At 40.7% G+C, this 21,670-nt stretch overlaps 2 protein-coding genes across 2 annotated transcripts; both read left to right on the forward strand.

Annotated features, from left to right (window-relative positions):
• Positions 1–255: 255 nt before the first annotated feature.
• On the forward strand, positions 256–12,447 carry LOC306694420 (glutathione hydrolase-like YwrD proenzyme). Its single transcript, XM_079157273.1, has 12 exons — positions 256–405; positions 1,392–1,545; positions 1,623–1,776; positions 5,100–5,306; positions 7,092–7,244; positions 7,322–7,409; positions 7,936–8,101; positions 9,468–9,624; positions 9,917–10,099; positions 10,465–10,549; positions 10,933–11,028; positions 11,711–12,447. Exons 1-12 carry the CDS (start codon positions 306–308, stop codon positions 11,854–11,856), a joined length of 1,689 nt encoding a protein of 562 aa, XP_079013399.1. The 5' UTR covers positions 256–305; the 3' UTR covers positions 11,857–12,447.
• Positions 12,448–14,320: 1,873 nt separating this feature from the next.
• Positions 14,321–20,917, forward strand: tm4sf18 (transmembrane 4 L six family member 18). Its single transcript, XM_079157276.1, has 4 exons — positions 14,321–14,545; positions 17,672–17,740; positions 18,364–18,506; positions 19,617–20,917. Exons 1-4 carry the CDS (start codon positions 14,366–14,368, stop codon positions 19,813–19,815), a joined length of 591 nt encoding a protein of 196 aa, XP_079013402.1. The 5' UTR covers positions 14,321–14,365; the 3' UTR covers positions 19,816–20,917.
• Positions 20,918–21,670: the final 753 nt, after the last annotated feature.

Genomic DNA, 21,670 nt, shown 5'->3' on the forward strand with positions numbered 1-21,670 from the left:
CACACATGACACATATAACCTCTAACTAGCTTGTTATTCCATCATGATTCCTCTTGAATAATGGCCTGAAGATAAAATGTGAATATCAGTTAGGTACAAAAAGAAAAACAGGTTTCAGCATCCATCGATGTAATCGGTCCCCCGTTTCTCTGCTACCGTCCCTGTTGAGCCAAACTCAATTGAGACCCGAGTAACCGATTAGAAGTTGCGAGTCCTGTCAGGCTGTCAGTAATCAGTCCAGTACGGTTTAATTGTCCCTGTGTGTTGCCTTGTTTCTGCCAACAGTCGCTGGTAGTTAAAGCGGGATGGATAGCGACTTGTCCTTCTCCTCTCGCCGGTCACCTGTTGTGTGTTTACACGGCTGTGTGGCATCCAGCCAGCCGCTAGCTACCAGTATAGGACTCGGTGAGTGGAAAACAAAGTGACAATCTCCCGAATACGTTTCGCATTTTTCCACATAATAACTAAGTTAATAAAATCAGGAAGGAAACTAAGAACAACAAACATCATTTTCAATTAAACTTGGAAAAATCTACCAAGAATGTGCTCCACATAAGGACATGCAGGCAGGTAGTTAACGTCAGTTAACCTGGTTAAACGCTAACCTAAACCCAATGCTAGCGAATTAGCTACAAAACTGTTAGCACAACAAGTGCCTCGAAGAGCTGGAGGACCAGACACATTAAACATTACAGAGAGAGCGAGTTTAAAGTGGACAATACTGAGTTTAACCTCACTGACAAGAAGATATGGTTTTCATTCAGACCCCACACTGTATGTGACACAGTAACGTCAGTTTATAAGCATTTAGCCAAAGTCCAATAACAATTATGTTCTTGATTAATTTTGTCAGTAAAATATAAAATAATATTGTAACTGACACAATCTCTGTGAGCCCAAGGTGACATTGTACTGTTTTTTTTCCTACAAAATGCCAAAACACAAACATATTTAGTAGACCGTCATATAAGAGAAAATAAAGCAGCAAGTCCTCATACTGGAGATCCTGGAACTGAAGAACGGTTTGACAATTTAGCTTGAGACAATCTACTGACTGTCTAATCATTTCACCTCTTGAGAAAACTACAAATCTCCTATTACTGGCAACCATCCATCTATGTTTTTGTTTATTTCTGTCAGAGTGCCTCTGAGATTAGAGATACCAATGAAGATGAAGGGCATTTTATTTGTACTGCTCACAATGCTAACATGGTACGTAGGGCATCTGAAGAGGAGACATTGAGAAGATACGTTCTGTTTGTAATATGTAAAGTTCCTCCACATGTGAGGTACTCAAAGTGGTAGTAAATTGTACCTGAACCATACACTGATAAGGACCTTTTAGGGTCTAGGGTTGTATTAATCACACACGGACGTGTGTTTGTGTCCAGATATCTTGAAGCGTGGTGGTAATGCAGCAGATGCTGCGATTGCTATAGCAGCAGCGCTGGTGGTAACAGAGCCGTGCAGCACCGGTCCTGGTGGAGACGCCTTCTGCTTGTTCTACAACGGAAACACCGGAGAGATCAGAGGAATCAACGGCAGGTGGAAACTCTTCTTTCGCTGCTGTTGTTGTCTTCATAATACAGAATGATTAACTGAGCCTCCCTCTGTGTCCTCAGTGGTCGTTCGCCCAGAGCTCAGACCCTGGACTTCCTGGAAGGACGTGGTTACACTGCGGAGGCACCTCCCTCACCTGCTGATGCCTTGAATGTCACAGTACCAGGGGCCCCTGCATGTTGGTGCGATACCGTGCAGCTGTTTGGCAGTCACAAGGTTTGGTGTGTTTGTGTATTCATCTGTGTGTGCTGTGTTTGATGCAACACCCAGGTAGCCAAAAGCCCATCGAACATAATCATTCACATGACATAAACAACCTACATGTAAACACTGCAAAGGGAGCCTTATCGGAACACCAACAACAAACACACTTGGAAGTAGGACTTTTGACTCTTGTGTCAACAGTGGTGTTGAAGGTGGGTCAACAAGATACAAACAAGGAGGGATCAAACTGGCTCTATGGATATTCCCTTTTTTGGTCAAACAGGAGTTACTTCTCCTTTTATGGGAGGTAGGTATGTTTTTTTTTACAGGTCTAATAAAATGTGGGCAAGCTTTTGAAATATGGCTCCTAAACTTGAATTAATTGGAGCCACTGATCTGTTTTTTCTCTCCTGGGGGGTTGGGACTTGAACTCAGCAGACAAAAACTCCTGTGTCAACAATATACTTCAGCAATAATCATTTGAAGGCTGAAGACTTATCTGCTTTAAATTGTACTCCTGGCAGATGAGAGCAGTCACACTGCACTTCACAAATATACAATCAGTCCATGTCTCTTGGAACTGTCTTATCTCTCAGGTCAACCTCATTTTGCAGTCTTGTTAAAAATAAAACTCCAAAATAAAAGACTGGTGAAAAATGTAAATGTGTAAACAAACTTTATTTGTGGGCAGGACTTCACAATAAAACAATAAATTGACATTGTCCTCACAGGCTGGACTTGGCACCTGTGCCCGTAGTTTTAGAGCTCCTGTTTTAAAATGGATATAAAGCAGTTACATGGTCTTAAGTTGTGTGTATCTTTGCATTGCTTGTCCACTCAAACTTCATTTGTCCTAGCGGAATGAATGCTTAAAGGGGACATACTATGAAAAACTAACTTTTTGTGTGCACATACATTTGGCTATCTGGAGTCCCTACCAAACCACACACTGTGAAACAAGACAACCAGTCAGTTTTTCTGGGCTACCTAGATTAGAAAACATGTGATTCCTTAAACCATTCAGATTTGGCTCCCCTTCCTATGTCACATGCGGGCTCATTAGAATATAACACCCTCCATCTGAGTATCTCCCCCAGTGGTGGGCCGTCAGGGCCTGCAAAGCCTTCTCTGCTGGCCTAAACAGAATCACAAAGTTATAGCTATTTTATAATTTAATATTTTTTCTTAAATACATTTAATTTTTTCTTATATGTATTATAATTTATACAAATATTTTTCCCATTATCTTATTTTCTCATTGCACAGCTACTGTGCTCCTCAGTTGCTCTGCTTCCAGTGCAGCTTGTTTTAAGTAGAGCTTTTATCCAATCAGATTTCACCTCTGTGTCTCTAGTAAGAAGAGAGGCCCCAGCCTGCAGACTCACCCAGTGCTGGCATGTGCAGTTTAAATTGAATGGGGACGATATTGTTGATTCAACCAATCAGATCTTTCGTTTGGGATTCATGGCCGCACCAGAGCGGTTTGCAGGCCAAGTTACGTCAGCTCAGAGTCCAGATGCCTCTCTGCCAGCAAGGTGCAGAGTGTGCTGTGATTGGTCAGTGGGCGGGCACGTGACTATGTGCCCGCGAAACATGATTGCTAGCAGAGCTTTGTAGCAGACAGAGTTCAAGTGGAAATATTTGATAGACATTTTACCTAGCTTTGTTTTTTTAATATGAAATGGCGGAAGGAGGAGAAACGGATTTAGTGGCGGAGTTACTGGGAACGCTTTTCTCAAGAAGGACATTTCTGAACAAACTGGACAGTAAGAAATGACCCCACAGCTAGCAGCCCTGACCCAGCCAGGAAAAGGATTTGTATGCAGCGTCAGAAGCGTTGCTCATATTATGGCTGGGAATGTGTTTCATTTTAACTGAGCGTCGGTACTTTTGGAGAGACTCCAGTGGATCTACAACTCACAACCGCGGCCCGCCCTTCGCCGGTCCACGGCCGAAGACGACCACCGAACGCGGTCGAAGGCGACCACCGAACTGCGGCGGAAAACGGACCACCGACCGGCCGCGGAAGACGGACAAGCGACCGGCAGCGGAAGACAACCGAACCTCGGTCGAAAACGACGACCGAACAGCGGCGGACCACGGACAACCGACCGGCGGCGGATCCGGTTGGACTTCTTACTGGAACTGATGTACTGGGATTAAACTCTTTGTCAGCACATTTGGTAAGTGAACTTCGTTTGTTTACCTCTACTGTTCATTTGTCTATCGTGGCGTTTTTATGAATAGTATTTGAATGGCTCATGCTCGTGTGGTGGAATGCGTGGATCCGCTGCAGGTCTGCTGGATTGATTTGTTGCTTTGTTGTCATATGAATATATGCGACTGCTCTTGTGAGTTTGTCATTGTGTTACATTGATTTGGACTATATTGTCCGTTAATGACGCAGCGTATAATATGTGCTTGTATTCATGTATCTGCACATTTTATTTCATTTGTCAAATGTTGCAGTGTTATGTGAATATGCGGCTTTTACACGAAACAAATAATAACCCGTAGCTGTGACGTCATAATGAGGTTATTAGAAGTGGAGAGCAGCACTGAAGGCCCAGCTATAAAATCCACGGCCCGCCACTGATCTCCCCCCACGGCTTGAGAACTGCCTTTGAAAAGGTGCGCCATATTTTTCTCGCAAGCCAATTAGAGCAGACTGTGCTTTTTGGGAAGTGGTGCTTCAGGAGAAAACATACGATGAATTGTAGATAATGTCAGTGCAGCTATAATTGGATTTTGAGAACAGTTGTCAGTTGTCTAAAACATTATTAGTAATGTTCCAGCTTTGGTGCCTCTCAAAACCACACAGACGTTTATCGATGGGGAAATCACCAGGAACAGTTTATCCACAAAAACAGGCATCTGCAGACCTGAGTACAGCGTACTCGCTAGAACAGTTTTAAATTAGAGTTACGACTCACTTTTTCTCAATTTTAGATTCTCTCACTACTATTACAACAGCTGTGCTTATTCACATAGATAAAGGAACGAGATACATGCAAGACATTCACAACTTTTAGTTTTATGCTATCAAAATGTGTCTTAGGAAATTAAATATATTATTAATGGAATGGAAGTGAGTATTTTTCACATTAAGGGAATTTTGGGACATCAGAAAAGTAAATAGCACTTCATCATAAAGTAACCGTGAAGGGTCTTCTCATTTGCACGGACTGAAAACCCTCCGAGGAAATTACAAACCAGTTAGTCTCCAAATATTTCTTCTCAAAACAATGACTCACACTTCCTGCTCAGCGAGGTTTCCTGTGAGGTAATAAGCGCGTGCTTCCTCTCCCTGTTTCCCCGTTTCCCTGTTTCCCTAGCTGTCCTTGCAGGAGGTGATGAGCGGGGCGGTGGAGCTTGCAGAGGTGGGATATCCTGTTGCAGAGGTAACGGCTCACCACTGGGCCAAATGGGTGGCTGCTCTGAGAGACGATGGGAAGGAACTAGGTGGAGACCTGCTGATCGATGGTCAGGCACCCAAATGTGGACAAGTATTCAGAAACCCAACCCTGGCCCAGACCCTGAAGGTAAATCATTGAAACTAAAACACACAAACGCACAACGCATGTTAATAGGTCATGTGAGGAGCACTGGGCCATTCTTTTCAGAACTTTTGTTCTGAAGGAAACAGAACAACGTAGAATCCCAGAGAAACCGCTGTGCTGTTGCCTCGTCTTCCCAGAGGTTTTATTCTTTCCTAAACTTGGCTTAGCCTTCTATATAGGAAGACCTTGAATGAACAGGGGGCAGCATGGATAATTAACTCTGAAACCATTAGTGTGTTGGACTCAATATGGATGGGAAACAAGGTTGATGGAGGAAGGAATACAGGGGTGGACAAAATAGGAAGGACATGGCAAATTGCGAGGGGAGGATGGAGGGAGCCTGTATACCTGGCCATCAACAGAATCCTTCATAGCTCAATGCACTTACAAATAGTTTCCAGTAGATCTTCGTTAACGTTTATTAAAATATTGGCAAGCTTTCATGGTGGAAAAAGTAGAAAGCAATGCCTCTGTTTGTACCTTGTACTGTTAGCCGCTTATATCTAAGACAAACAAATAACCAGAAGTGGTTTTTATGCTGGTTTAGAAAGTTTCTATGGATGTTTTGACACGTTTTTCCCACTATTAAAAAACTAAAACCTAACTTCACCATTAGGATCCACTGTAACCATAGCCAACTTTTAACAACTAGACTGCAGGAGCTACCTTTTATTAAACTATGCCACGCCATGGCACCATGGGATTAAAGTAGTCTGTGTCTACTTTAATCTGTGTCGGTCGGTCGATCCACCACTTTGAACCAGGCTGAAATATCTCAACAACTATTAGAGGGATCGCTATTATTGTAGAGAAATCCATGGCCCCCAGAGGAAGAATCTCACTGATCCCCTAACTTTAAATCTAACACCACCAGCAGGTTTTTATTTGTCCAATACTTTGGAATAAATAGCAATACAATACAAACAATTAAAAGAACATAAGCACATAGGCACGACTAAGCACACCGTAAACATTTTTACTGAAGTGCTTTTGAAAATTCTTTGAAACATAATTTAGATGACGTAATGAGACGCTACAACTCGCCCCTTAAACCATTTTAAGTGAGGTGGTGCATTTTTGAACATGCTGGGACAATGTAACATTCATAAAACCACGCTCAATTTGTAGTTTCCTGTCGGTGTGACTTCACTAGAACGATGACTGATCTCACAGTTTGTGTATTTTTGTGTGTTTGGCTGCTTGTACGTCACCATTAAAGTATGCACTGGTCAATGCTCCTCTGTATCACAACATCAAACAGTCAATCAGTCTCTACTAATTCAATAATGCAGGAACACTGCCAAATACGCCCTTTAGAAGTCCCCACACACACACACACACACACACACACACACACACACACACACACACACACACACACACACACACACACACACACACACACACACACACACACACACAGTCACGTTCCTGAGGCAGTAAAAACAATAGCAGTGACCTCAGCCCCATTGATGGATGTTTTCCATTGCATCGTAACGGTGATTCCTCAGCGATGACGGTGTGTGATACATTTTTTATTTTTGTAGAGAAAAATCACTCATTCACACACACACACCATCCTGTTCATTTGCTAACATTGATTGGACCTGTAGATACTCACAATAGTGGACACGTATCTTTCATGTTGCATTACATGATATTTTAATGGTTGTGTTTTGTGCTGTGGTTTTAAAACGTGCACATGGACAGGCAGACTAGGCTGATTGATTGAACAGTTGATTGACTGGCGGACTGATGTATCGACAGGAGCTGGGTGAGCGTGGCAAACCAGCTTTCTACCAGGGCAGAGTGGCCCAAGCGATCGTCGAAATCATCAACCAAAATGGAGGAGTCATGACCCTGGATGATCTCAGTAGCCATGACAGTGAGGTCATCACCCCCATAAGCACAGAATACAAGGTGAGGTCAGCGAGCATCTGTCTGTATTTTTTTTTAAAACGTGGTCAGCAGAGGGAATGACTCCATTGTGTGTTCAGGGTGTGCGTCTGTGGGAGCCGCCTCCGAACAGTCAGGGGTTGACTGCCCTACTGCTGCTCAACATCCTGGAGAACTTCCCTCTCAAAGGTATTCACTGGCATGCTGATGTAGCAGAGATGCATTAGGACTCCATACTAGAGAATCCCACGTATAGCTATCAGTCTGGCGATGTGGATGAGTCAAAATTCACTTCATTCACTTCCCCATTCTCATGCTCACATTATTATTCATATTTTCTTGGTTTTATTTGGCTGGGATTAGATATTCCCCTCTTAAATCTCTGCCTCCACAACATTACAAAGGAGGTGAATGGAATTCCTAGCGACCTGTCCAGGGTGTACCCTGCCTCTGCACCCCTAAAGGGCTGTAGGTTCAGGTAATGATGGTTGGATGCTTCTTGTAGCTTTCCACTTGAACTGTCCATGGGATAATAACTTCAGTGGAGAAAAAAGGAAAAACCTCTCCTCTACTCCTTCAAGGGGACAAAACCAAAAGTCATCATAGAATTTGATTTGCACTAATCTGTTGTGTGTGTGTGTGTGTGTGTGTGTGTGTGTGTGTGTGTGTGTGTGTGTGTGTGTGTGTGTGTGTGTGTGTCTGGGTGGGGCTGCAGGCCATAACAGCTCTGACTACATCCATGTACTGGCGGAGGCTGTGCGCTTGGCGCTAACAGACGCTCTGCGTTACCTGGGTGACCCTGATCACGTGAGCATCCCTCTCGAAACCTTACTGGACAAGAGCTACAGCCACCAGCGAGCGCAGCGCATCTGCATGGACAGGTGTGTGTTTCTGTGTGTGTCCGTTAGTACCAGTGTGTACCTGTCGTACTCTGTTGACTTTAGATAGCGCCGTAGACTTTTACTTCCCCCCCGACATAAATGTTAATCCCTTCATGCCTCGGTCCTTCCTCCCCTCCTACACTGTTCCGTCTCCTGTTTTGTGTGTATGTTTTGGCAACAATATGTATTTATTGGTCAGTACTGTAGACTTTGACCGTATTTATCAGGTCTAAGACAAACAGACTATAACATTATTTTTATACTGTTCATTATCTCTTAACGATCTCCTAACATGCACACACATGTACACACGTATTATTCAACCCATAAAAAAACACCATCATTTAAATACCTGGGGGTGCACGTAGAGCCACACTGGACCCTTCTCCTACATGAGCTGTACCAACTTCTCCCCTCGGGAGGGGCTTGAAATAGGCCTTTTCCATACACATGGGCTGGCTTGGCTGGACTTGGTTTGACTCTGAAGGTGTGTCTTTAACTGATGAATTGCTTTCCTTGAGTCTAGAGTCCATTTATGTCTCACATATGCTTATAGATGTGATGTACATATGAGTCACCATATATACTCGCATTAGACTGCATGCAGAGGGCTGCATCCCACACGTACACGCCTCGCACTTGGACTTTATTCAGTATCACCTTAACTCAACCTCTATGATTCAACCAACCCTACATTTAATGTGAATCAGGCCCATTGTCTCTCATTAATACAAACAGTAAGAAAAGCATTGTCTTCACAGTCATTATGTTCACATAATAAACCAGGGAACAGGGAGAAATCAAGTGAAAGCAGGAAATTATAGATCATGTTTACATGCGCTGCTGCAATTACCTGGTTACTGTTAAACCTGTGTTTACATGCACACGGCAGTCAGACTCCTCAGCCGACACCCTACGATATATTTGAACCAAGGCTGTCATATGTTTGGTCTGATAAGAACATTAGGACTGACACACTGAGAAAACAGGTAGTGAGAAAGCACACAATTATAAAGGTTATCTAAGCGATAGCCGGTGCTTCCAATGTGCAAGGTTGACAGTTGGGGCCTTTATTTTCCTATTAGATATATTTGATGAAAATACTATATTTGTATTCCATGTGAAAATAAAATATCATTAAGTAGTAGCACATTGTCTTAATATTTATCTTTCAGTGCATTTTAAAACTAGTTTTTTTGCTGCATGAACATGCTAAGGAAAATCCATTTATTTGTTTTTTTTGCAGAGAGTTGTGTGATTGGCGAGGTTGATATCACCCTCGTGTACTGTATGCTAAAACATGCTGCTGGTGCCAGCCGATGAAAAAAAGTAACAACCACAATGTCTGATGTGTGTTTATCTGTAGGGCGATGGAGGAAGTGGAGCCTGGCCTAACAACAGGAAGTGACACAGTCTATTTCTGTGTGATTGACAGTCAGGGCAACGCCTGTTCATTTGTCAACAGCACCTATATGGGCTTTGGAAGTGGGCTGGTCCCTGAGGGTTGTGGATTCTCACTACAGGTGTGAGGGGTCAGAAAGAGGGTATGCCATTGTGTGCATGTGGGGTAGAGAAGGGTGTGTAACACTGAGTGGCAACATCAGGGGATTTGATGAATAGAAATAAAAAAAATCATGGACCAGACTTATGAAGACTTAAACTTCATTTCCATAGAATTTATCCAATCTGAAAATAGAATTTCCAGATTGCTGGCATTCTAAAACAATAAAACTTAAAAAAGGAGATTGATAAAGTTGATTATTATGAAGTTTATCATTATAGTGTTTTCATGAAATCCCTTTTTCCCATTCACAGAATCGCGGTGCCAACTTTTGTCTGCATCGTAACCACGTTAACTGTGTCGCTGGGGGGAAGCGGCCGTATCACACCATAATACCTGCACTTCTCACTGACTCTGCAACCACGTCACAAAAACCACGACTCCTTGCTGCACTGGGAGTGATGGGGGCATTGATGCAGCCACAGGGACACGTCCAGGTACGCTGTGAGCAAGAGTAGACTGAGGTGCAAAATTAATTGCAGAAAATTAGCTTTGGGATAAAGTATAATAAGTATTAAAGATATGTCCCTTGCACGGTTTTTAATAATTTGTCTCTCTGTTGTTTGTGAACATTATCTTTTGATTTGTCCGTTTTGCAAATAAGTTGCAATATGTTATTTAATAGTCAGACTAGATCCGGCATTTGATAAATCAAAAATTGGAAACACAAACTATTGTGTGCAGCAGGCTAGGGTGACTTCATTACATTAAGTGACTTGAACACACCTCACTTTAATTATGGTTCAGTCTTATGAGATTAATGTGTTCATGAGTTACTGACTGACGTTGCCCTTGTGTTTAGGTGTTGTTGAATATGTTGGAGTTTGGGATGAATCCTCAACAAGCTCTGGACGCACCAAGAGTCTATGTACAGTATGACCACAAAAGTATGTCATGTCCTCTCAAAACACACACACACACACGCACACACACACACACACACACAATCACACACATGCAGACTCTGTATAGTCACATATAGAGAACAGTATGATAGCATAAACATCATTTTATAATCACGTACAACAGCTCTTTCTAATTACAATTCAGCTGTCTGGCTCTCTAATCCTGGGATTAAACACCAGCCATTTATTAGCCATTACAAATGTAGTAGGATGGTGTTTTTCTACTGATGTGAGTTTACATTATAAACTAACTGAATTCACATGAGATTTATGGGAATTTTGTGAAAGAAAACAGTGTGTCCCATGCTTGTGTAAAGCACTTTTTGGAATGATAATCATACTGTGATTAAACACTCTGTGTCTAGCTGGTCAGTGGTCGGTTCATTTGGAGGAAGGGGTCGGTCAGGAGGTAGCTGAGGAGCTGAGAAGACGGGGCCACAAAGTCAGCTGGCCAATCACAGGTACCTTTTGTTATTTACACAATTACTGTTGGCAGTGGCTGCGTGGTATTTCTTTTTTACATGATAAGCATGCTACGGTTCCAGAAAGTAGACCAGTTTCTCATTCATTCATCGTAAAACACACAAAACTAACAAAAACAGAGGGAAAAAGGGCCATGGTGCAAGATGCTCCATTTGTCTCATTGATACGTATTTTATTACAAATAGGTGCTACATGTAGGAAAAGGTAATGTGTTTCATTAATTGTTATATTGATTTAACGGCCATAAACAAGACCATGACTGAAACAACTGGTGAAGCATTCTGGGTGAGTTAGCTACTGCTGTCTGTAAAATGCTTAATTCTTCAAATTAATTAATTCAGTCAAAGAAGAATACAGCATCATTTAACTATTAATATCTATTCATATTTTACTACCTTTTATTTTCAAAGTAACCAGTGAAGCCATTTTATTAAATTTCACAGATTTTGTGTGTGGACTAAAGACTTACGGTTTCACGTGTTGTTTAATTTAACTGATCATCATTTGAGATAAAGAAAAACATTGTTCCAGCCTAACTGCCTTAGCATGCTAATGAGACATGGGATGTTTTGGTTTGCTGTTCATTATAGTGATAAAATATGAGACCGTTTAATGGGCTCAATGCATTTTTCCCATTTCTCTTTTTGCTCAAACACACAGGCCACATGAGGTCACAGTTTGGGCGGGGACAGATCATCACAGTGGGGGATTGGTGGAACCCATCTGTCAGTCAAGCTGATCATCCATCCAGGGTGCTGTGGGCGGGATCAGACCCCAGAGCAGATGGATGTGCTCAGGGATACTAGCCATAAGTGACCTGTAATATTCAAATACTTAATACTTACTCAAATTCCTACACATGAACTGTAGAACAGAGTTACTTTGAATATTTGGCGGTGACATAATTCACAGTTATCGCCAACGTTTTTTCTTTGGCATCTTTATGAAACCAATTTTATTACCACGTGATAACTTGACAACAACTCAGGTAATTAACGCAATCGTAGCACAGCATCATAGCATAACACATTAAACCTTTGTAAAGTGTCTTTTTCATCATACGTCTCCCCACATCCTCTTATATTCAAGCCACATTTATAAGCTAGTACACTGTTTTGTTCGCTCTTAAATGTAGAACAACCAATCGTATATGTGTGACATTACATACAAAAGATGCTCTTCCTCAAACCCTGTCTTTGGGTTGAGATAATTCTCTGTTTCAATGTCTTGAACTTTGAGTTTAGATAATATAATTATTTGATGTGAATCAAGTCAATCAGAGTATCTCCATTCAGATTTGTTTTGCATTGTTTTCCTACACCTTAAAGTGAAGTAAATGTACTGATTTAACAGCCTGTATTGAAGTGATCTGTGAAATATGATGGATATTTTTATGATTTTATGCATTTTTACAAATGACAAATAAATCTATAATTTTTGTATAATTTGCTTACTCTCAGACCTTTTCTCCTACACCACCGACACAAATCAGGGTCTAATGGGCGCATTGCCATCAAGGACAAACCATTGCTACTTCGGACACTCCATGGTCTGGCACTTTCAAACAAAAAGATTTATCACAGACTCTTATGCAGATTACCATGACATTGGCAGAGTCAATTGTTTTTATGGCCTTTTCCACTGTCACAACTCTCAGGACACATGATCATGATCTGGTACATGGCATATGCAGGTTTTCAAGCAGGCTAGGTGGAGTTGGTGTATGTGTATGAGCTTTATCCTCTACTGAACATTAGCTGTCGGGGAAACGCCCTGTTGCCCCTCAACATACCACACAGACTGGATAAATTCAGAGACAGACAGACAGACAATACATTTAATTACAGTATATGCAGTGGCTTGGGTTGTGTGAAAAAGGATGTTTGTGAGTAAGTGAGTTGGTAAACGGCTTGCAAACCACTTGCACCGTGGAGCAGGCAACCCGAGCATGATTCTACTTCAACACAAACCTCTTGATGTAGAAACAAGATGTTGAACTTTGTTTCATTGTTGATCTCCTTACAGCGACCAACAGCACCTGGTACCAAATGTTTACTCCTATAACGACCCATGTGTTCTGTCACCCAAACACCCTCCGCTTTACATAATCTGTCTTAATTAACACTGGTTGAAACAGCTTGTTAAAGCAGGTCGTTAGTGGCCCGTTACAGCTTTCGGCACAGTTTATCTGGACGTTTTGCATTCCAGCTGGATTATAAAGTAGCTCACAACATGCTGGGCCCCTAAAACACTCAAAGTACACACATGCACAGTCTTTGTGGCTTTCTGACACAGCACTATTAAGAGTCATGTTGTGCCCTATTGCCCCACATAGACCTGCTGAGCTGTTTTATCATTCCAGGAATATAACATTCCATTTTACTGTATAACAAATACGTTTGATACTTTGATGTTCATTTTGTTGCTTTCAGTAACATTTTGAATTCAGGACTTTCAATTGTAATAGAGTATCGCAATCAAGTCAATCAGGCCATTAGTTTATCACCAGAAAATTTACCCTTTTTATAATTGATCAGTCATTGAAGTCATCTATCAAGATAAACATAAAACAAGATTCTTTTGTCTTCTTTCATATCACGACTTAACATTTGGTCTTGGGACTGTCGGATGAAACGAGCACATTCACCTGTGGCTCTGAGAAGTGGTGAAAATAATTTTCTGACATCTTAGTGACAAAATGATCAATAATTGATAATGTAAGCCCTTGTAAAGATATAGTATTTATACTTAATAGGGTATATATAGTGTACACATTTGTAAACCATGTGAAAATAGGGGTTTAGTAAAAATAGCTCACTGCTGTATTGACTCAGTCATTCTGAAGGAAATGTATTCTTTAGAGTATTTTGTGAGGCCTGGCTGACTAAGAGGCTGTGGGAAACACACGCACACAAACAACACACACACTTGAGGGATTTCTCATGTCTTTGGCTGAGCTCTGTGCAACCGTTGGTCTGCCCCCTTCCTGTGAGTGTGTTTCCTGGAGCACGTTGTTTCATGGCAGAACTCCCTCTGTAAGGAAGGAGAATCTGTTGAACACACACACACACACACACACACACACACACACACACACACACACACACACACACACACACACACACACACACACACACACACACACACACACACACACACACACACACACAGCAGGCTCTCCTCACTTGTTTTTGTTTCCTTGCTCCCCAGCTGGTCCGACCCTTCCCTCCCCTCTTTCTCTCTTTCTCTTGCTCTCCTCGGTCCATTCCAGTTCTCTCCTCGCTGCGGTTGTGAGTGTACTTTTCGGGGTGAGCGATGTGTTGTTCGGTGGGTTTCGCCAGGTCTCTGGGTCTGGCCCTGCTGCCTCTGGCCCTCTGCTGCATCCTGGCCAACCTGCTGCTGCTGTTTCCCATGGGAGAGATCACCTACATCCAGCAGGACCGTCTGGCCAGCTACGTCTGGTACTTTGGTGGACTTGGAGGAGGGGGAGCACTGGTGAGTTAAAGACATGCATTTGTATTAGATTATGAAACCTTCTGGTTAGTCTCTAGTGATATTTCTAGGATTACACTGAAGGTTTTGGTAAAATCTGAATATTCTGATCCCAACTTTGTCATCTTTGGTCAGATCATCAGATTACTGGAGGTCAACTTTAGTGGTCTGGTGAACATACACCAAACTTCAGGTGCTGGTCATGCGGCAGTGACATATTTTGAAGAAAGGACAACCACACATTACAGTCTCAATATTTATATATATATATATATATTTTTGTTTTTGTTTTTGAAAGCTCAACTTAAACGTAATGCAGTCCAAAGTTACTATTATAGTCTTGCTTTATATTTAGTAAAAAATGTCTTGTACCAGTTTAAAAAAATGCAGTTGACTGTTGAATTGTTTACTTTTTTTATGCCGATCAATAATCTTCTTTCTGTGTAAACAGACTTTAGACCAATCACTGATTTATTATGAAAGATTTCAAACATAATACCTGTTCTCCACGGTGTTCATGTCCTTTCATTTTCTGCCGCTCAAATAGGATTGGATTGCAGTTGCAGCCGTGTGAGCTTGGCGTACAGACCAGGCCTTTGACAGAGATGTATATATTATTTTTACTTTAAGTCTAGAATCTGTATTTTTGGCAAGTTTATGTCATTCATTTTTACATGGTATGACTCAAATTGAGCTGTTACTGAAAACTGTGAAACTTCAGAGGTCACGTGACCGTTTAATCCGACTATGACTTCTGTATGTATTTTCTGAACCGCTCATGAAGTATATAATGTGTCAGATTGGATTATTTTGCCTGGCAAAGGTGGCTAAACAATATGGATGTAGGTTTAACTGAGGTCACTGGTACCACGTGGTGTAACTCATCTCTCTTAGTTTCATCTTGAGAAAAAAAAAGAAAGAAAACTTGACTTTTTCTGACCAAAATATGATTAAATGTCAATGTTTCCCCTTCAGCACCATTCAGTCTGAGTGTGTTTGCAGTTGCTCATTGAGAACAATGGAGTTTTGTTTGAATTCACAGTTAATCTGTCTGCTACATGCTGCTGATCTAATGGCTTCATGCTCCAACTGAGCTGAAAGGAGCTGTTCTTTTAGTTTCTAAGGGGGAACAGAGGAGAGATTGTAATTACTCAAACAAGATTAACCTTGTTGACCAACAGAGCCCTTGTGTTGGGTACACAAAGCTTTACTCTTTCAAATATTTAGATTTTTATTTATTTTTTTAGTAAAAAAAGAAATTACTCAAAACATCTCAACATGTAACTGTAACAGACCGTATTCTGCAAAGAAAAGGTCCACATTTCCACTTTAGCAGCAGGTGTTAAAGTGTGTTTCCGCCATTTAAAAGAAGGCATTTCTCAGCTGCTCATATCTGACTTTCTAATGCAGAAGAATTGTGATTTAACTGCAAATGTATGCAGGAGTTTAGTGCAAAGCACTTTTGGTACTGCAGTACCTCATTATTAGAAAACTTTATTTATAGAATTTATAGCAGAATTACTGTGTTGAATCAGCACATTGGAGACCAATCATTTAAAAAACGGAAGACGATGCAGAACAATGATCAATGAATGAAGTCCAGTCAAGTTATGATAGCAAAAGGTCTTGACCTTAAAATGTTCCTTTAACATGCTGTTAATGCCACTTTATGCAAGCGTTTCACAATAAAAGTGAGGGGATTAGGCCCCTTGAACTGCTGATTGGTTCTTAATGTGAACTATGAAGGACGTTTGTATTAACATCAAACAGCAGAAAATGGGAATGGACCACAACAAATCTGAGGAATTTAGAAATATAGGCCCTCTAGTGAGAAGCCTTACTCACGATTTTAGGAATAGCTAATATCTGTTTTTAGAAGATAAAACTTTATCTCCATTTATGATTTTTTTTGTTTGTCTGAGATTACTTTTGCCTTTTTTGTCCTTTGTTTTTTTCCCCTTTGAGCTTTTCCTTTTTTGTAGAAATGACAGAAAGCTAAAGAGTCAAAGAGCAAATTGATCCCATCTGAGAGAAATCTATCTTTAGCTCCCTCCTTTCCTCTCCCTCCCTCTTCTTCACTCATTTTTACTTCTCTCTCTCTCTGTCTCTCTTCCTTTCTCGCTGTGCACTTCCCTCTGTATTGTCAGTATCACTCTGCCTCAACTCAAGGACAGTGCTTTAGAGGGACACTCAGGATGTGTATGTAACGATGCCTATGAACTTTGTGTGTGTGCGTGCGTGTGTATGTGTGTGTGTAGCATCTTGGGAACTTCCCTCCCTCTGTTAGGATGTGATTTAAAGTCCTTGACCCCTGGGAGAGAGACAGCACAGGAAAGAGGAGGAGAGGAAAAAGGGAGGGAGGGATAGTAAAAGTGCACCCTGAAACAAACAGATGTAGGATTGAAATTATATTTCTTTCTCTATCCTGTAGTTATCTTGCACTAAGGCACACAACTATAGGTGGCCAATGCTCTTGTTTGAACAATTGTATTGTCACAACAATCAAATGCATTGTCATTAAATTAGTATAGATGTGTATGATCCTAAGAGGATAAATCCTAATGATTTTTATGTAGCGCCAACATCAGGTCCCTTATGCAACACTTTAGTTCAGGATACCTTTAAATCTCATTTCTATGTTAATGCTAATATAGCATGCTGGCAGTCTAAGACAAAAGGACTCCCTGGTCACTGTATAGTGCACCATATTTTCATTCTGCCATGTTATTTGACATGCTACACAATGCTATGCTAGCATGTGCTAGCATTCCGCTTAAAGCACGGAAAGGCCTACGAAGACCGATGCTGACAAAGTACCTCTTAGAGTCTAAGTTTACTGTACGTATGTGCTGTATAAAAACAATTGACATGACTTGTAGGGCTATAATAATACAGTATGGGTGGTGATAATGATATGCTTCCGGTAACTGCTAGCAAAGAGAAGCAGGATCAATAATATTTTCTTGTAGTAGAATATGATTATTAGCCTAGCTTACGTAGCTTTAGCATCTATATATACTGTATACATAGGCCTACTACTGTAACGATTTAATGTGTATCACTTCCTGCCATTTCAAATGATGAAAAAAAAAAATGCTGCTGTTCAGAAATTTAACTCTGTGTTTCCAGATGCTGGTTCCAGCTGTGGTCTTCATCACTCTGGGGAAATGTAACTGTTGTTGGAATGAGAGCTTAATGGTAAGGGCCTTATTAAACCATCACAATCAAAATCCACAGGAGGTACTCTATGCTAAGCATCCTCCTTTCATGCTGCTCTCTAAACATATACAAATACTTATACATTTCTGTTTGCTGCACACAGATCAAAATCTGAATATATGGTTGTTTGGTCTTTCACGAATTGTAACTCTTAGTGTCCCCATTTTACTGCCATTTTCTGTTTCTTTCTCACCACTTGGAGAATAATACTCAACAGCTGTCATTAAGCCAACCAACACTGTGTCCTTATGAGGTGGAATGTTAATGCTAATCAGCTATAATAATTCAACAAGGGTCCCATTGTTACTCAAATCTCAACAAAGTAAGCTTGGCTCACACCATTCAAGCCACATGCACAGCTGCTGTTATGTGTGTGTGTTCATGTGTGTGTGTGTGCGTGTGTGTGTGTGCGTGTGTGTGTGTGTGTGTGTGTGTGTGTGTGTGTGTGTGTGTCTATAGCAGTCTCTGTATCTGATCTATTAAACACATAAATGAAACCGTTAACATTTATACAGACAGGCATTCACACATACAGTCACAAAGGCATCCCAACACGTTCATGTTCTTCTATATAATCACTTTGTGTGTCTGTTGCTCTCCAGATGTGCGGGTCAGTGTTGGCAGCTGTGGTCGGCCTGGTGGGGTCTGGTTACTGTTTCGTCATGTCAGGATTTGCCTTGGTGCAGGGTCCCCAGTGCTTCACTTCTTATGGATGGTCATACCCCTTTGCAGACCAGGGGGGCAGGTAGAGAGATGCTCTGTGTGTGTGTGTGTGTGTGTGTGTGTGTGTGTGTGTGTGTGTATTGTGGCATGGGGGGTTTATAAACAGAGAAGAATGTGTGCATACATGTCTACAAGGGCGGCAACTAATGATTATCTTCATTGTTGTTGTTTTTTATTCATTTATTTAGCATTTAGTCTACAAAATAATTGTGAAAATAGTGAAAAATCTTCATCACAACTTTCTTGTTTTGTCCAACTAACAGTCCAAAACCCAGTGATTCAACTTAAAATGATATAAAAAAACAATTGAGAAGCTGGAACCAGTGACACTTGTGCCACTGTTGCTTAAATGATTAATAAATTGATGAATCAGTCAGTTCAAATCTCAATTTTCACAATACAGGTTTTGAACAAAAACAACAAAGCATTGGATAATTCACGATACTTGTTTGAGATTTCTGCAGCCTTATGTGTTTTCTGTTAAGTGCAATCACAGAAGGATGAAACAGGTGGAAAATTAAAAGATAGGTATCTTCACAGAATGCAATGCCAAACCAAATGGCCCATTTCAGTCCGGGGCTCAATATCGACGTGGTATATCGACCATGTTATAGCAGTATGCTCCAACAAAGCATAGGGTTGACTGGCAGTTTCCTTATATTTATAATTACCTGCACAACATCTAAAATATAGTGGATCTTGAGTTGATTGTGTTTTTGTCAAACTACTGCATTTGCATTTATTCTTAAATTAGTGCACATTATAACATTTGATGACAAAATACTTTTTTGATATTATTTCGACTTTATATTTCACTGGTAAACAGAACGAACTGACTACAAACAACTGTAAAAATGGACAGTTTTACCCTTTGTCTGTGACTAGGTGCCCTAATCTGGAAAACAATGGACTTTGCCTCCACTTTGTTTGTTAATTTTGTAAATCAGGACACTTTGCCATGTGTCGACTTATGTCATCAATGTGTACTTAGAGACAACTCTCCCCCTCAGTATTTCAGTATTTTAAGAATGTGGTGCGGCACTCACAAAGAGTTGTAACCAATGCAAAAAACATATATAATATAAATGTAACTGCTGTCTGTGATTGATCTTTCTCTCTCTCTGTGTCCCAGGTATCTCTTACAGCCAGAGACGTGGTCACGGTGTCTTCAGCCGGTTCACATCGTAGAGTGGAACGTGACTCTGCTGTGTGTGTTGCTGGGCCTGGCTGTGCTCGAGTTCATCATCTGTCTGTTACAGCTGGGAAACGGTTTAGTCAACGCCGTCTGCCGGCCCTGTTGCTACAAGCAGGAGTATAGTCTGAATGCGTAGATCAACATTCACACATGTATGTCGACTCACCTGCTGAGACACAAGTGCCTGTGCACACATAAACAAATCACACACTCAATATGTATGCACAGATACAGGACATTAATGGACACACGTGGAAGTGGAAGTCTGCACTCACAGCACCATGTGTACAATTCAACCTTACTTAGACACACCTACAGTATCATGGACGTCTGACAGCCACGTCAGTGTAATCACTATATTTTCAAGCTTTTGATTTGCATTGATGATGATTATGATTATGATGATGAGCTTTTCTGGTGCAGTAGTCTCAACATTTCAAAGGCAACAGGTTATTAGTACATAATAATGTAGATATGTGTGTGAGTGTGTGTCCTGAACACTCCATAGAAAATATAGTAAACTAAAATAATGAAGACAAAGTAGATAATGATAATTATATTAATAATATTATTTAGTATATTGTCCTATCCTATATGGGTTAGGTTTCACTGAAGTCAGTAGCAGTGTGTGAAACTTTCATTTGCTTTTTTTAAAGAAGATAAAACCTGTTCTTCAACTTGAGTGACGACTGTTCACTTCATGAAATTTATATTCTTTATTTCAAGGTTGCTCACTGTCTTTGTTATCATTATTGGCGGTATACTTTCTGTACCTTCAGAAACCCAACAACTATATTACTGTTTTTGTTGCTAAAACAGATGATATTACACTTCAAACCAATGATATTAAACTAGTTTACTTAAGATGGCAGACACATATTTTTTGATAATGTTGGAGAAGACATAAGCTCGTGTGTCATTGGTGTTGCAAGGAGAGATGCACATGAACATTATTTAGTTGTTGATCCGCATCTTGGCTGACATGATTATCTGGATGCACCAGGAAGTGGTTGTTGTTGTTGTTGTTCCAACATTTACACACTGTTGGATCACTTAAGGATTACGAGCAGATTTTTGTGTTTGTACATTTGTTTTAATTTTCAGAGCATTTTGTTGTAAATTGTTTTCTTTACATCTTTCGCAAGCTAGATCAGTGTAAACAGACATTTTATATATATTTTAGTGACATATTTTTATAATGTTTGTTTGTTTGTGCCGCCTTTAATAAAAAATGTCTATTTCCATTTGAAGTATCCAGTGAGTCATTAAGCTGAGGCTGATCTTTGTCCACAAAAACAGGTTCTCTTTTCATAATTGGCACATACTCCTGTGTGTGTATATGTGTCCGCATGCTTGACTCCCCTGCTGCACCTCCTCCTGTTACTGTTACTGTAAACAAAATGTTTCCACTAACTTATCTGGAGAAGGGGCCTTTGACACAAATGCAATATTTGCTTACATTTAATAGGTCAACATGTAGGTTTGTGTGTGTGTGTGTTTAAAGTGTCCTGGAGTTTCCAGAGTTGCCCGTTATTGATCGATGTCAGGACACAGACTGAGTAAATGTGGCCTCAGACCCTGCAGTCAAGTCCATAACAAGTCATTTTTCAATTCTTTATCACAAGGTGGCTGTGGGGAGAGTATTTTTTGTATGTCCATGTTACATTGTGAAAAAACGATTGCGTTTTAAACCTTAAAACAATGACAAACCAGTTTTGGTAGCAGAATTCATTGACCTTAATTGTCTTTGGGGTAGATGAAAGTAATTCAAATGAGTTTTAATTATATTACTTAGCTTGGTTAGACTGATTTTGTGAATTAGGACAAACGCAAATCGAAGCAAAGGAATCCGATTTTTCTGTGTCATTTTCAACCTTGCAGTTAATATTGGACAGCAGTATTGACTGGATCAAAAGTCTAAGTTTTTTCATCACTGGCTAGACATGATCAATTTTTGGCTGCATCTCCACAAGCACGGAAAAGATAACTGA

This window comes from Pholis gunnellus (genome assembly GCF_910591455.1).
Source record: "Pholis gunnellus genome assembly, chromosome: 4".
NCBI lineage: Eukaryota > Metazoa > Chordata > Actinopteri > Perciformes > Pholidae > Pholis > Pholis gunnellus.